This window comes from Coloeus monedula, assembly GCF_965178545.1.
Source record: "Coloeus monedula genome assembly, chromosome: 4".
NCBI classification, from domain to species: Eukaryota; Metazoa; Chordata; class Aves; order Passeriformes; family Corvidae; genus Coloeus; species Coloeus monedula.
The window spans coordinates 28,183,739-28,200,777 of NC_138784.1; the positions used below are offsets into that span (position 1 = coordinate 28,183,739).

At 44.0% G+C, this 17,039-nt stretch overlaps 2 protein-coding genes across 2 annotated transcripts; both read right to left on the reverse strand.

Annotated features, from left to right (window-relative positions):
* Positions 1 to 395: 395 nt before the first annotated feature.
* On the reverse strand, positions 396 to 915 carry LOC309572260 (histone H2A; the record flags this gene model as incomplete). The annotated part of the gene is made up of 1 exon (XM_082280394.1): positions 396 to 915. The coding sequence occupies one exon, from the start codon at positions 913 to 915 to the stop codon at positions 526 to 528; it is 390 nt and encodes a 129-aa protein (XP_082136520.1). The 3' UTR covers positions 396 to 525.
* A 2,150-nt stretch (positions 916 to 3,065) lies between these two features.
* Positions 3,066 to 14,638, reverse strand: WBP11 (WW domain binding protein 11). The gene is made up of 12 exons (XM_082280031.1): positions 14,525 to 14,638; positions 13,390 to 13,507; positions 12,535 to 12,566; positions 11,817 to 11,910; positions 10,681 to 10,877; positions 9,710 to 9,843; positions 8,804 to 9,003; positions 7,807 to 8,001; positions 7,200 to 7,301; positions 5,977 to 6,291; positions 4,831 to 5,013; positions 3,066 to 4,175 (listed from the first exon to the last, which is right to left on the reverse strand). Exons 2-12 carry the CDS (start codon positions 13,451 to 13,453, stop codon positions 3,742 to 3,744), a joined length of 1,950 nt encoding a protein of 649 aa, XP_082136157.1. The 5' UTR covers positions 13,454 to 13,507; positions 14,525 to 14,638; the 3' UTR covers positions 3,066 to 3,741.
* Between the last annotated feature and the right edge of the window lie 2,401 nt (positions 14,639 to 17,039).

Consider the following 17,039-nt stretch of genomic DNA (forward strand, 5'->3'; position numbering starts at 1 on the left):
AACCAACAGGAAAGCCCCCAACAAAGCCTGTAGGTCTAGAAGTTGTTTAAAGGGGTCAGGGCTGTTTTTAAAGACACCAGTGAATTACCAGAACTTCACATATGGCCCAGCTGAAAAACAAAGAGGCATGATGGGGCTGTGGGCTTTTTATTTCGGTCTTAAGAAACTTTGTGTCTTTCTGCAGAGCAGTGATTTACTTAGTATCAAATAAATCTCGTCAGCTGTAGTATGCACTTGCCAGCAATTGTTTAACTGTATAATGATTTTTTTTTTTAAATTTAATTTTAAAGAGCTAAGATATAAAGGGTTTGGGGTGGTTTGCTAGTTTTTTAAGAGCTAAGATACTACGGCTGGGGGGGGGGGAGGGGTTTGTTCGTTTTAGGTTTTGTTTTGGCGTTTTTGAGGAGACGATTGGAGTTTTTTAGTTTGTTTTTTCACTAGGATGTACAGCTCCTTTTATGAGGAAGTGGGTGGCTCTGAAAAGAGCCTTTGGGTTACTTGAGGTGGGAGCGCTCCTCAGATGTTTCACTTGCTTTTTGCCTTGTGGCTGTCGGTCTTCTTGGGCAGCAGCACGGCCTGGATGTTGGGCAGCACGCCGCCCTGCGCGATCGTCACCTTGCCCAGCAGCTTGTTGAGCTCCTCGTCGTTGCGGATGGCGAGCTGCAGGTGGCGGGGGATGATGCGCGTCTTCTTGTTGTCGCGGGCCGCGTTGCCCGCCAGCTCCAGGATCTCGGCCGTCAGGTACTCCAGCACGGCCGCCAGGTACACCGGGGCGCCGGCGCCCACGCGCTCCGCGTAGTTGCCCTTGCGCAGCAGCCGGTGCACGCGGCCCACGGGGAACTGCAGCCCGGCCCGCGACGAGCGCGACTTGGCCTTGGCGCGCGCCTTCCCGCCCTGCTTGCCCCGGCCGGACATCGCTGCTGACGCTGCTCCGCCGCCGCCCGAACTGACGTGGTCACGTGTCCCCCTGCCCCGCGCGCGGCCGCTTTTATAGCTCCTGCGCGCGCCCCGCTCGCTCTCTGATTGGCTGCGGCGCGCTCTGGCTCGCTCCGACCAATGGCGCCGCGGATCCAAATCCGACCAATGGGAGCCGCCGGCGGCCGCTCCCGCCGAGCCGCCCCCGCCGCCGGCCCCGGCCCCGCTCCGCGCCCGCCCCGAGCCGCGCTCCGTGAGCGGGGACAGCGCGGGGGAAACGCGTCCCCGGCCGCCCGAGCAGAGCAGAGGCGCACAGCTGCCGCCCCGGAAAGGGATGGGGGAACCTCCCCTAACGCTATCGATTTAGAAATAATCCCGTATTTTAAACCTCAGAAATGCTACTACAGGGCTACTTTAAAAACGTGTTAATGTTATGACGAATGAGAAACTTTACATCCAGTAGGAACATTTACACCCCAGCACCACTGATACGTGTAGAAACTAGGCAGCAACACGTACTACAGGAGGTTTCCCTGATTCTAGAGACAAATTACTTCAGTATTGCTGTAATCAAAGTCACACTGGTGTCTTCAAGCCGAATGATCTGTCTCCAGGCTGAATCTTTACACCTTTTGTAAACATAACTGATGTCGTTAGATAACTTCTACAACAGAAGTTGCTTAATAAATAAAGAACTTCCTGTTTCAAGAGTTGTATAAAGTTACATCACACAATATGCATTAGGTAGGCGGAGAATATGCATTAGATGGGCGGGTTCACGTAAATTTTACTGTATAAAAGATGTAACTTATTACTCCTTGGTGCGCTTGATTTGTGCTCCCCACGCAGAATAAACAATGTCTCCTTTCCAATTAGACTCTGTGTCTGTGCTTAGAGAGCTCCTAAAGCCAACCACAATGAGGTATTAACGGCAAGGCTGTTCTGCAGAGCATTAAAAATCAGGCTGTCAGACTCGAGAATAATCACTGCACCAGGAAGCTGAAGTGATTTCTTGAAGATTCAAGACGTTCCTCTGCTATGCTGGCCCTGTCTTACAGACAAAGAGATTCCTGTTGATTTGGTAATCTGCCATGGTTTCTCTTTATTTCCCGGCATATTTGCCTCCTTCTTCCACACTCTTTGGGCAAGGGCAGACCCTATCCTGCATAAAGCAATGAAGGAGCCTGCAGCTGGGCTTAAGTCACATCCCTCTGCTACACCAGTGTTGTACAACCGGCTCTTCCTTCATTTTCCCAATTCTGCTCTCTTGTTTCCCTCAATTTCAGTTATTTATAATTTTTTTCTTGTTCCCATCTTCATTCCTTGAAGTTTTTGTACTCTAAATCATGGTTCTTCCTTTTTATGCACCCCAGATCCTATGATAAGAGTATCATAAAATTATAGTGGAAGAAGTGTGGACAAGGCTGTAAGTTTCAGACTTAGCTAAAATATATTTCAAAAGTACAACCAAAAAAAATATTTAAGATATTACTGACACAATTGCAACTAAGTCCTGAACCAGGAAGAGAACTGCTGTGCAAACCTTTTTGATTGTGTCCAGAATCTGTGAAAACAGATGCAAAGTTTTCAAGTGTAAGTTTGGTTAGCTAATAACTTTGCCTCCTTAAACCAGATTTGACCTCAAAACATGGTGTATTCCATTAAGACTGAAACTTAGAGCCAACTAAATGTATTGTTTGAAGTATCTGCTAGTCTGGGGTCTTAATATTGATTATTAACCACAAATAAAATTATCTGTCAGTCAAATCTTTTAACATTAAAATTGTTTACTGATTTTTACCTAAGGTAGCCTGTCCATGATGCACCCAGTGGTTATCTGAGGCTCGATATGAAGCAAACCTACCAATAGGAGTATATAAAATAAATTGGTTTGTAATTATTAGTAGTATTTCAGGACTTAACTTTCTACTAGCTACCAATAAAGGTTAAAAAAGGGATGTTTATGAACTTAAAAATAAGAATATAGCAGAAGTTTAGTGGGAAAAAGTAAGTATATCTTATTTACAATGTGGTTATTGGTTTTCTTCTCTGAGGTTCTGAATGCCTCTATCATCTTCCAAGGCGAGCAAAGAACCCTCCCCCCTCTCCACCTGCCTGCTAGTTTTACACAAATCACAGGAAAAATGGTATTTTGATACACTGAACATTTATTGTCTTTCACAAGACAAAATGAAGTTTCCCCAGCCAACAAAAATCCATCAAGATGACCATAAAGGGGATAGGGTGCAAAATTCCAGTGTACAGTATATGCAACAAATTACCTCCCTGACTACCCTGGAAGAAAGATGATTGATCAACCTCACTGCAACTAAAAAACATGATTATAAAATATTTACAGAAAAAAAAAACAGTACAGAAAATAAAAACTGGACAACCATTTGTCTATGAAATGCTGCTAACACTTTTCTGGCTCCTTAGAAACCTGTTCCACTACCCTCACCAGAGCACTCAGGGTGTGTAAGGACTCAGGCAGAGCATGGTCACCCCCCTCTCTGACACCCCTGTCCCCAGCGTGTCATCAGCTCCCTCCAAGGAAGGGGGGGGACTTTGAGGGGAGCAGCATCGCCTTCTTTACTGCAATTTCCTTTCACCAAGTGGACATGGTGGCTCTGAAAGGAGGACCCCAGGCACACCTCAGCTGCAGCGGTCTCTATTCACAGCACACTGGCAAGTTAACCTGTGGGTAGGGAACTATTTCCAGTCATGCGAGCCCTTTTGTTGCAGGAGGACTTTCCCTTTTTCTCCCTCCACAGTGATCTGATCCATGTTCAGAGGGGCAGGAAATCTGACTAGGACTATGACAGGTCACAGGAGACCTTCCATTTCTTTCATGAAGGCTTCGTACACGTCATCCTTTGTCTGTACAGAGATAGGGGCAGATGATCCAGCCTTAGGGGCAGCTTTGGTTAACGGGAGGGCAGGCTCATCATCTTGTTTTCTCTGGGAGGCAGCAGAAGCCCCTTTATTCTCGCGGCGCACTCGCAAGGCGGTGGGCACGAAGCGCGTGATCTCTGCCTTGGGGTTGGTGATCTGCGGCTTGGCACTGATGGTGGCCGTGGCTTTCTTCTCGATGGTGGCCGCACTGGTGTCATCCGCCTTGGGCCGCTGAATCAAGCTGGGAGGGGCGCTCAGTACCCCAGGATTTGGAATGGGAGCTGGTGGAAAGAGCCCAGGTGGGGCAGGTCCTAAGGGAGGCACCAGAGGTGGCCGTAACATGCCTGGGCGAGGAGGAGGGATACCTGTAAGAAGAGAAGAAAGCATGAGCTGTCTCCGTATCTGGGAATTTCAAAATATTTGATAAAAAAAGTGCACAGGCTCAGAATGCCAAGAACAAAAACCAAAACAAAATAACTCCCAACAAGATACAGTAGCACTGGCTTTAAAAAAAAAAAGTTTTCAACCCTGCACCAAATGCTGAGTTGAAAATGCTGCTCTTCAGACTCTGAAAGCCACAGGAGCTTGTATACTATTCCCTTTCAATTTTTAAAGTTATAATCTGAAAATAAAGTTTCTTGACAATCTATCCCACAGGAATTTCAGAGTCATCAGAAATATCTGACCCAGGCAGAAAAAATAAATATCCCGATCTCTAACTCATTTAGTTGAACACCATTATAGCACCCAGAAAGTATTCAGAGAGTCCTGCAGAACAGAAGTTTAAACTCTTTTTAAATTCTCTTTTTGAGGGCAGATTTCTTGCTACCAAACCATGCACAGCACTTATTTGTTGTTATTACACAGAATAATGTAACAGCACATAGCACAATGCAGCCACAGACAGGAACAAAGGCAAACTGGCAGTCCATTATACCTCACTGGCTTGATCACCACAGCAAAAACTGCAAAAAAGCAAGCAAGAAGGGACATGGCACTGGAACAAACAGAACCCCTTACCTGGTGGGGCAGGAGGGGGCAGACGAGGAGGAGGACCACGTGGAGGAGGACCCGGCGGCAGACCCGGTGGGGGGCCTGGGGGAGGACCAGGTGGTCGCCCAGGGGGAGGACCCGGTGGCAGCAGTCGAGGTAAAGGCCCACGTAATCCTGGTAACCCAGGAGGTCTCAGAAATGGAGGAGCTCCTGAAAGCATTCATGCAACAAAAGAGAAATTTAGTTCACAGTTAAAAATATATCCCAGCAACTATCTCATCAACCAATAATAAAGATCTTCAACATATGAATGAAAGCTATATTACCTAGCTGTCAGATTAAATAGAATTTCTAAAAAATCTCAAGAAGAAGCAGCGTTACACAGCTGAAGCATCTTCATAATAGCTAAGAGTATCATGGAAAAAGGGTCCCTCCCCATGTAATTAAGTAGTAACTGGTAACAGCTTTGGAGCTGAGTTTGTCAGAATTTAAAAAGCTAAAAACCTTTCTCTGTTGAATTTGACTGTTCTTCTGGCCTAAAAATAAGTACCTTTGCTCTTTCACTCCACTTCATACACTGGCTCTGCTGCTGTCTGCCAGTGTTGGCTCTAACAGAGACAACCATCAGGAAGGCTACAGCTACAGAAGCCTGATGCCTCAAAAACAAGGTACAGCAACAATGATGTAGACTGACAACAGACAGGTCTCAGTAACTGAGTACATATACTCCATCTGCAACACACTCTGCTATGATGGTATCCTGCAGCGGTAGGGAGGAGAGGAGAGATCCAACAAGCAGGAATTGTGCAGCAAGATTGATTTATTTAATTGTTTTACAAACTCTTTTATAGACTCTTTTCTTCATAGTCTAATTGGTCAAAGGATCAGCCACCCCTTGGGGTGATTGGCTAAAATCCTAAAACATCCATTGTCAAAATATTTTTCTACTGTAGCATAAACAAAGCATTGCAAGGTCACAGGTGTTCATAGTTTATAGAACTCTACAAATATCTTCCATGAGAGAGAAAAGTATCTAACGGGACTGGAAAGAAGCAAGAAAAATTCTTGCTAGCAGCAATATTTGTATCCACATTCTGCAGCTTCCAAACTCCCAAACTGATACCACTGCCTGAGAGCCTGCATCCTTCGAAGCAGAGTAAAGCAAGTGTTCACCTGGTGGAGGGCCAGGAGGAAGGCCGGTGGGTGGGCCGGGGGGCCTCAGTGGAGGGGCTGGAGGCGGTCCCAGCGGAGGAGGCCCAGGCATGGGAGGCGCCTGTATCTGAGCTGGAGGAACAGCCTGTGCAGTCTGCTGCTGCTGCTGTGCCTGGGAAGTCGTAGTAGATGACCCAGTCTCTGCAAGAGCTTCCTCACTGATTTGTTGCTGCTGCTGTTGCTGTGATGTCTCCTCAGACTCTGAGTCCTCTTCCTCCTCCTCCTCTTCTTCTGAATATTCCTCCACTTCTCTCCCTTCTTCTGGAATTTCCTGACCTGGATATGGAGATATACTTATAAAATCTGTCTACGCATAACATCTTTGTGAACATCAGAGAAACTTGAGCACACAAAATAAAATAAAAAGAAGAAAAAGAAAGATAAACCTTACTCCAAAGGGAAGAAATCTGACCACTTTTTACTGTTAAACATAAAATGAAAACAAATAAAAATAGTAATAGAGAAATCATCGCTGTTCTAGATAGAGCTCTGACAAGAGCTGTGCGTTCCTCTGGGACCTGAAACTTATACTACCAACCCAAACTGCAGCTATTTGATCTAAGCCTTATGGAAGTTTGTGTGGAAGTGGGACAACAAGGGGTTGGGGGACACAATGTCAAAATAAACATAATCCCCATGTCCAAGAAAGTCCTGCACCTCTGAAAGATACTGGAGTTTCTTTCTGAAACAAAAAATAATCTTCATTCTAATGGTTAACTTATTGGTTAAAAGCAGGGTATTTTTAGGGAGTACAAATCCTTACAGGTTACATGCTGAGCACATAGACAATGTCACCCTTTCTCTTTCACCACGAGATTCATATCGCATTTTGAAAAACTGTTTAAAAGCTAAGCAAGAAAATGCTTAGAAGAAAAAAACAGTAAATTGCTGCTCTTCAACTCTGCTATGCAAAACACACACATTACTTAAAAAAAAAAAATTAAAAAACCAACAAAAGCAAGCAAACAAAAAATCCCCAGACAAACAAACAAAAAAAAAAGAAGCAAAACCCAAGCCATAACTCAAATACCTAATGACAGCTGATACTCTCAGCAGATCCTACATAATGACAGTAAAATACTTACTCTGTAAAATAAAACCTGAGCAAAGTAAGCTTACCAGAAAAACCTTAACTGGAAGCCTAATGGCATATTACCATTACATCATATATCCACCTTACTCACCTGCCATTCGTAACATCATGGCCTGGAGTGGAGTCAGTTCTTTCATGTTCTTTTTCTTTTTTCGTGACTTCCCAGGCATGTCTGCAAACCGGACACTGTGACCTGGGGAAAGCAGAGTACAGATAAGGGCAGCAGGAGGTGGGAAAAAAATAAGAAAAATCAGATAGTTCCGTCGATATCTGGTACAGATAGCATATCATTCTAACATAATGATGCTCCTTAGATAAGAGTTAACATTGGTGTTACTGATTGTTTGAAGTTCTGCTAACCTAGTATTCTCTACCAACTGGTCTCCCCCAAGCAAGTGAGCATATTTTACACTGAGGCCTAATTTTGTAGGGTACCTTACCAATGCAATGATACAGGTGAAAAACAGCTTGGGAGCTATAAGCTTACTCAACTTTTAAGAAAACAGGTTTATCTGAAAGTTGCTTCACTTTTAGATATCCTCCTTCTGACCCATTTATTAATAGAAATCCTTTAGCTGGACTTTAGGTGAGTTAGAACATTTAGTTGACTAAATAAATTACACACACCCCCTCGACTCTATCAAGTAGTGTTTTTCTTTTGAAAAATCAACTCCCAAGCTCTCATTTCCCTTTCACACCTGATTTCTTTTCTTCGCCACCTTCCCTCTCCTTGTCATTATCACGATGCAGGAAGTCCTCGCCTTCACTGTCTGCATCTGACCTATCGCTGTCACTGTCATCGCTGCTCTCATCGTGCTTATCTTGATCCATATCCTCAGGATAACCTTCATCTTCACTAGTGCTGGACATGTCATCATCATGGCCTCGCTGTCCTGCAGACGGCAAAGTATTAGGAAATGCATGAACTCCAAATACAAAATACTCTTTCACACCAGTGTATGTTTAAAGTCACAACATTCCCCTTAGCAAAAGCATGGACAAACTGTCATCCTTTTACTTTTTAGCACGTATCTTAAAGGATATTTTGGAAAATCTGTAAGATTTCCTATTAACCTGCTGGTTAATTTGCACAGCAAACAAGTGAAGGCAACTGCTACTGCAACTCGTTCATTAATTTCTATTCAGCAATTGCCCACCACTGAAATACTGCGATGCCTTCTGGCATGAAATAAAGCCAATCCATCCAGTCACAAAAGTTTCTAGGGATGATACAGCAACTGTACGAAAAAGAGGACCTGTGTTCTCCTAGCAAATGCACACTGAGGGTTGGCTGTGGGTTTTGTTGTTGTGGTTTTGGTTTGGGGGTGTCTATTTGATGGGTTTTTCAAACAGAAGATTTCTCTGAGAGTGACTGGCTTTTTTAAAGGGGCAATACGTACAATGTTTCAGCACTGCTACGGGTTCATTTAAAAATATCTGTCTGTGAAACCTAACAAAAAAGTATCTGAGACATGTAATTAAATGTTTCAATATTTAAAAATGCAGGTGGTAACAAAATTGCAGACATTTTGAATATATCTGAATTACCTCAGAGGTGCAATCACTTAGTAGGAGTCCTTCAAGTAGTGCTAACATTTATAATGCCGAGAGAACACTTTGTCTAGGGCACACTGTACTATCCATAGCAAAACAGAGGTCAAGGAAAACCCCAGAGGGTAATAGGAAAGTCCTTACCTGCTTCGGAACTGTAAGAAATCTCCTCCTCTCGCCTTCGAGGAGCCACATCCAAGGTGAAACCCACTTTACGGCCATACATCTGTAGGACTTGAGGTGGGGGTGGCCCTGGTGGAGGTCCAGGGGGCTTCCTCCCTGGAGGTAAACGTGGAACACCAAGTCCCAGAGAAGGAAGTACAGAAATGGACCGAACTGGTGGTCTGGAAATAAGAAAGGAAATGAGAAATCCAGGAACAAGAACAAATTAAAACAAACATGTCTTTAGTAGAATTATTTAGCCTTCTCTCACCGCTGCTTATGCAGACTTCTAAAAAGCAACACCAACAGATTTGACACAAGGAGTTTACAACCTCATACAAAGACATGACTGCTGAAGATCAGACAAAAGCTCCTCAGAAAGCAACGGAAGACAATACTGAAAAAAATGAGCTATTGAATCCTACCACAGAAGAAGAATTAAATAATCACAGAATTGGTGAAAACAGAAGGCTATTTAGAAAGAAACAGAAAAAAACTAGTACTAGAATGTAAAAAAAAAAAAAATTAACAAGTAAACTAACAGTTTATGTGAACTATTCATATACACTGAATATGCCAGCAGGACAAAAGAACATACATAGGCAATTTAAGAGGCATTCACGTTCAAAGCAGCAGGGCTCTAAGTTTTACTGATATGAAAAAGACAAAAACTAGAAGGTATAATGTATTACTTAAAGGAATTTAAACAAAAAGCTGTAATAGTGGGGAAAGATTAAAAAGGGCTTTGATTAAAAGAAAGTAGAATTTACCTGCACAGAATTCCTGACTTCTGTGAGTCAATATTACCCCTGCCTCTACCCCTAGCTCCTTCCCCATAATATGAGTGCTTCCTTTTTACTTCCCTGCTAAGTTTCTTTTTCCACTCACCCATAGGCTGACGTCTTCTTGAGGATAGAAGGTGGCTGGGCCCCTGGAAGGGGAATGTCCTGTATGAGGATGTTGGATGGAGCATGAGGCATATCTGGTAAGGGGATACTTTCCACTTCAACATGCTGAGCATTCTGGAACGGAGAGAAGGAAAACAAAAAAAAAAAAAAAAAAAAAAGAGAATGGGTTACTCCCACAGAAGCTACTGCACAAACTCATTACTTTTCAAAGTACAGAACATGTGAGACCTGCCACCACTTGTCTGTTCTTAGGGCGTGTTATCTTGCAGCAATCCATGAAAGAAATTTGGGAAAGCGTCAACAGTAAAAGCTTTCAATGCAAACCAAAGCACTTGCAATGCACCCATGAAAAGCTTCAGTGTTTCAGTCAAAACTCAGTCAGGTTTCTATCCTCCTTTAGACCTACAAAATGAAGAGGCTGCAGACAAGTATGGCTGTGTTTCTTAAGTATTCAAGTCACAGACTGCTGCATGTTCCAAAAGAAAAGAAAAGAAAAAAGAAATCTTACAGATCCTTGCACTTGCTCAACACTATGTTTTCCACCACGGTAGGAAGAATGTTAGAGAAAGATCTTTAAAGGAATGACAAAGAATTCTCATTATTGCTAGCAAGAGCCTTAGCAGAAATTCACAGAAATATCAATGGCACACTCACAGGCTCGCTCTCTCTTTAATACAGAAAACAAAAGGCTGATATTGTTGGTTTGCAACACAAATTTCCCTTTCCTCCTTTCATGTTGAATGAGATCAGCATATCAGAGACAGTGACCTGACAACCACGACACTGTCCTCGCTGAAATGCTCTAATTGGAGGTACTATGTAAAGTAATATTTCATTTGGGCCACATGGTGCTGAACTCGTACACATCTCCCTTCCTCTGTAACTGACACACCTAATGAGCAAAGAGAATACACTACCACAGTTACAAGACTGAAACATAGTAAGCATTACCTTGACAGCATCAAAATACTGGCTGAGTTGTGCTCTCTTCTGCTCGTACTCCACCTCCAGCTTGCGCAGTTCTTTATAGATGTCTGGATTCTCCTTCTCATAGAGCCGCAAGATACGTTCAAAAGTCTCACGGAGCTTTTTGCGTTTATCCTTCAGCACTTTTTCATTAAGCTGTGGCTGCTGTACTGGGTTAAACTCTGATCCAAGACAGCCAAAAAAAAGGACAGAAAAATTTGCAAACTATTCTACTGCAGAGCTATCATGAATGAAACTACTTCAAAGCAAATAAGCTCCAATCCCTGTTTTCAGGAAGTCTTCAGCCTTATAACAATCTCCTCCTTGAACTCTACAGTAGTAGCACACACACACTACTCATTCTTCTTATCAATCATCTTCTGGGAAAAAAGTCCTCTTTGATGGCACCACACCACCTCAAATCACAATCAATCTCCAGTTATTCACAGAATCCCCCCCTTCTAACAGGAAAGGAAAAAAGATTACTCTATGTCTTATGTTACAATGTAAGATGTAACCAAAAGTATGTATTCTATCCCCATTTTCATAAGCTGTTAAACCAGGTGGGGCAATGCTCTTTATCTCTTCCATGACTCATCCCTGATAACTCCCTCTGGGGGATGTCTTCTGCTAAGGGGCCATCAAGTCTCACTGCATAACTCATATATAATTACATCACCCCAGTGTGAGATGCTCCACCCAGGGGGAGGAACCAGGCATTCCTACCTGGATACAATCTGGGGTTTGGAACACAACAGCCAGCCCTTACCTACTGGGTTCCCAGAGGACAAGAGATACATAACCACCACTGGACCTTCAGAAGAAGACCAAACCCTTCTACATGATCACCACTTCAACAAAACCACATTCATCCCTTCAACAGGACTACTACCACTACCCTGACCAAGAGGGTGTCAGGTTGTATCCTGACTCTGTCAGTTCAAGCCAGTGTTTTCTGCCTTTAATTTTCCTGTGGAATTGTAGTTCTGACTTGGAGTCTCCCGCTGGTTTGTTTTCAAACTAGTACACTCTATTTCAGTCTCCCCAGTCATCTGCTAAAACTATGCTGTGCATCTACATAAACCACTGCCTAAATCCAAAACCTAGTATCTCTCACTCACCCATCTCATCCAATTTTTCCATGTCTCGGATAATCTGCTTTGGATCTTTCATCTTCAGTACAGCTGCTCGTACCATCATTCGTTGCTTCTTGTTCTAAGATCAGAGACCAAGCAGATCAGAAAAGTTTCACAGAAGAAAGACACAGACCATCTGTTACCCCTTCCTCAATACTTCCATTCTGAAGGAAGAAACACACCTCAGAATGCCCTGAAAATGTTCACCATGGCACAGATCAGCAGCAAATGTAGTTAAAACTTCTGGTAATTTTAATTCCACTATCTTGGTAATTGCAAATGCTATTATCATTCCTTCACTCCAACTAAGACACATAGAATCAACACAATAACCAAACTGACAAAATACAGTAAAACACACAAAGAAGTGCAGGAGAATTGGGGTTTATTAGTTTGGTCTTTTTTTTTTTTTAATTTGGTTTGTTGCTTGCTTCTTTGCTTTGTTGCTTCGGTTTTTTTGTTACTCCTAAGTACTTACAATAATGCTTCAAAAATAATTACAAGTTTAAAAACAGCTGGTGATATGTTTACTCAAAACAAGACTTCTACATTTTTTTAAACTATTTGTTTGGATGGTATTTCCAAAGTCAATCTTAGGATATCAACCAAAATATCTATAGTCTATTCAGAGCCCTTTACAGTTACAGACATGATACACATTATAGAAAATGCCAACTAAATGTTCCCCAATTTCTTGATTTACCTTCTTTAGTTCCCTTTTCCGAGCTTCCTTCCCTAGAGTGGAAAAGAAAAAGAAAATAACAACTTGAAAGACAAAATCAAATTAACAAAAAACCTTTCCTTCATCAAGACTAGGGCTGTTTCTCCACAGCTCAGACATTTCACAAAGACTTACTGTAACTCAGCTTCCCAGTGAAAGAGAAATACAGCATGAAATAGATTTCTATTTCTTGTGTTTTATACAGGAAAAAAAGAAAGAGATACTACACTCTTCATGTCTCCAGAAGCAGGGCTTTTCCCATACAAAAAAGAACAAAAGGCAACAGAAATCATAGTGATAGGTGATATCATGAAAAGATTGCAGTAGAAAAGCTGAAATACAGTCATCAGACAACACACATCAAATATATGTAGGCTTTGAGAATGCCTCTGAAATAAAGCATATCCTTTGTGGGAGTCTGGATTTTCTTTATTTGCTGAGCATTGATAACATCTGGCATTTTACCAAAAGTAGAAAAAAACCCCAGTAAGACAACTCCCCCATCTAACCAGAGCACCTGCAAAATTTGACAAGTTCCTCAAACTCCTGCCTGGGACAGATTAACTCTGTCCCAGGAAGCAGCCTGCAGTTTGTCCAGTAACTAAGTACAAAGGCCTCCAAACACTGATAACCAGTAGAAAATCAAGAGGTAAATGCTCAAAAGAAGCAAGAGCATGAGAGCAAGCAGCCTTCCCAGCCAAAACTGAGATAGCATTTTTCAAGTTAAGAGAAACTCAGTTCTGATCCACAAGTGAGGATTCTATCCTCAGAGAAAGCTTTTACCTGCTTCCTTAGGCACTCCCCTTTCCCACCGGCTTAGCTTTCACGGATACTTACGGGCCTGATCCGTGGGATTCATAAACTTCCCACTCTTGGTGGATGATGTAGATCTCCGCCCCATTTTGATCTTTTTTCTTCTGCCTCAAAAAATAGAACTTGAAAAAGAGGGAGGGACCTGGAACAGATGACATTGTTTCAGGTCCTACACACTCGTAGCTTGAGTATGCTTATTTCTCTTCTTGGTATCAGCAAGTTACTCCCCCAAAGAGCTCAAATACTTGTAAGGTCCTCAAGCCTGACTATGAGCTCAGTCACTCATAGCAAAATTGCCCTACTCCAATAAAGTACTACTATTTAACTAAGTACCTAATTACTACTACTTTAGTAAGTTATAATTTTAAACTAATTGACGAGTTTGTTATTATTCACGCTAAGACTCAAACCAAGAAGCGTCGTGCTTACACTATGGAGGGGTGCAGGGCAGGTAGAAACACACATCCTATTTCTCTAAGTGCATATCAGAGTTTAGCTTCTCTTTCCCTCTCGTAAGTGCTCCCCAGTTTTCACCTTTGTCTGTTTCAAATGTTTCCCCACACATTTCCTCCCCTTCTCAGACTTCTAACTACCCCTGATATCTCTCCCCAGCACTCACTGTATCCATTAGCAAGTGTAGGGTTATTCTGCAAAAAATTATTTCCCGTCTTTAGACATTTTTTCAGCTTACAGATAAGGGTCCAAACTACAGCTAGGGATGTTCCTTCTCTCCCTCCACCTCCAAACCTACCTCCCTGCCAAAACACTGGGATTTTGGGGATTTTTTGCAAGACACTATTACTTCTTTAGGTAGGAAGCTCACCAGAGGTAGGAGTAACATTTACACCACGTATTTCCCATCTTTCTAATATTTAAAGGCTAAAGGGAAAGAGAACGAACTTCGGAAACCTCGATTTCACATCTTCTCAGCACCCAGACTAAAGAGCTTCAACGCAACAAGTTAACGGCCGAAGGTGAAAAAAAATATAGTAAATCAAGCACTAAATTCATTCTTCTTTCGGCCACAGAGGAACGAGGCAGAAACCCCCCCCTCCTACTCCCGCCCGATGGAAGGAGGAAGAAAATGAGGCAGCGCGAACTGCCGCCGTCTCCTCGCCTCTCTTCTCCTCGCCGCCCAGCACCGCCGCGCCCCTCTCACCCCTCCGCCCGGCCGGGCCCGGCTCCCTCCCGCTGCTGTGGCCTCGCTCAGCCCCGCGCTCGCCGCCGCGGCCCCGCCGCCATCTTGCACCGAGACCGAGTGGCGGCGCGGAGCCGCGCTCCGGAAGCGGCAGCCCCAGCTCGATGGTTCCGCCACCCCTCGCTCCCTCTCGGAGGCTCCAACTCTATGGTTGGGCCAGGGGAGGGCTGGGAAGGCGGAGCGGAAGCGGGGACAGGCGGGGACAGGGGCAGGAACGGGGCTAGGGCTAGGAACCAGCGGCCAGCCGGCCCCGGCGGGCTCTGGGAGCAGGTGGGCGTACGCGGTTCTGGAGGAGTGCGGGTTCGGGAGCGCTGCTCCCGCACGGCCAGTGCTGGAAGCAGCGCTGTGAATGCGGCCTCTGCTCCCCCGCGCTCTCCAGGGAACATCCCCCAAAGTGCCCCCCGTGCCCTGAAACAAGGTAGAGCCGAGGGGCCTGGGGGAAGCCTCTGTCCAGGGGGAATAAAGGCGAAGCGCTGCGGGAGCAGGGGCTGCCCACAGCCTCAGGTGTGTTGCATGGGTTTGCTGCGGGGCTTGGCCTCGCGGCAGCGCTGCCGCCCGGAGGGTGAGGCTGGGATCCCTCTGCTGGGCTCCTGCGCCGGCTGCTCTTCCCGGGGACTGCTGGAGAAAGGTGACTGGATGACGTTCATCGGGCAGCTCAGATGAACGAAGAGAACGGGAGAGATCATTTGATGCCATCGGGGACCACAGAAACTACTCTGTTACTTGTCTCCTCCTACAGCCCCCACTGTGGTGAGCTGGCGAGGCTGGCGAACACCTAGTGGGGACTGTTTTGTGTCATTGTCCAAAGTACAATTTCCAGCAAGAGTCCACAGCACATGAAGAAACAGGATAAAGATGCACGAAACATCAATGTGCAGGCAATAAAATGTGGGTGCAGGCTTAAAGAACTAGCATGTCGGGGAGGAGATATAGGAAGGAAATTTTTCTCTGCACAGGTGGCACCTGGGAGCAGAGGCGGTGAGATCTCTGGGCAGGATTTCTAGACTCCCTGCTCCTGGTGGACATACCGTGCAACACAATGTTGTTGCAGTTTTTCAAATGATGGAGTCTCAGTTGGCTAATTTGTAAGGATCACTGCAGGGTGGGTAAAAGACTATAAGCTGTACATCACATTAATGCTGGCATTAGTCACAAACTGCATAAAATCCAAGTAAGCAGATAGGCAGTCAATGAGCATCCTCAGAGCCAGAGCTTCAGGAGCTCTCAGTGCCTAGGGAGTCTTGCTAACCACATGCACAGCATAGTCATCCCCACCTTGTGCCTCTTTGGCATGTTCACTTTGTATTATTTTTGTTACCAGAAAGCACATTCTTCAGGGCAGATTTTGGTTGCGACCATACTGTTTTCCCACGTAGGTTTGGAAGCAGTTTAGAGTGGTTTGGGCTGGTTTGAAGTTTTTTTGAGGCTGTTCTTATTTGGAACACACATATCACAGTTTTAATTCTTAAACCTTTGTCCAGATCAGCAGCCTAAGCAAAGGCAGAAAGCTCAAGAGGATGTGATGGAAAGCTGTGGCCACACAGCTGTCAGGTGCCATGTCACTGTAGAGGGTAAGAAATTGCAAGCAAATTGCTTGAAACATACAACAGATTTGTTTTTATTTGACTCCACTATTCTCACACACCAGTGATTGGCAATCTTGCAAAGAGCTGTTTTTTGTTCCTAGTTTAGAGTGTACATTTGCACATAGAAAACAGGAGCCAGGAACTCCTACCTCTCCAACACACAAATATTGCTGTTCTACTGATTGACAGTCTCTTGCCTCTACACAACTAGTTCTAAACTGAGTGTCAGTCGTGTCAGGAGACAAGAGATATTACGTCTTGGAGAAATGATGCTTCAGGTCACCACTCACCTACCGCAATACCTCGTGTAGGCAAGGCAGTGCTTTTTGCCACCATTGAAGTGGCTTTCCTGACCCACATAGCCCAGCCTGCAGCTGGCGCCACTGTCTCAGACCCTGGCACCCGTCTCTGCTTCTAAACTCTGGGCTTTCTCCCTGATGACTGGCAGAGCTGTTGAGTACCAGCAGTTTCATTGCCATCTAATGGGTTTTGTGCATGAAAGGGAAGAGTAGTCAGAAAAGATTAAAGTCAGAGGTACAGGAAAAAAAAAACAAAAAAAACCCAAAAAACAAACAAACAAAAAAAACCCCCCAAACCCCAGAATGGAAGGGTTGTGAATCTCACCCATCTCTTTATTTCATAGACACTATCAATTTATTAACAAATTAAAATTGCTAATATTGAATATTAACAAACATGTATGAATTTGGTTTTAGTATATAAACTGCATGTATAATGACAATTTTAATACTTCTTTATTTGGTTTAAGATTGGTTTTTCAGAAAAAAAAGTACAGAAAAGAGAGGTCTTCCAATACTCATGTATGTTTTTATTAATTCTTAAATTAACTTTTTTTCTAAGATCAAGGAAAAGCAATCCACAGCAAATCA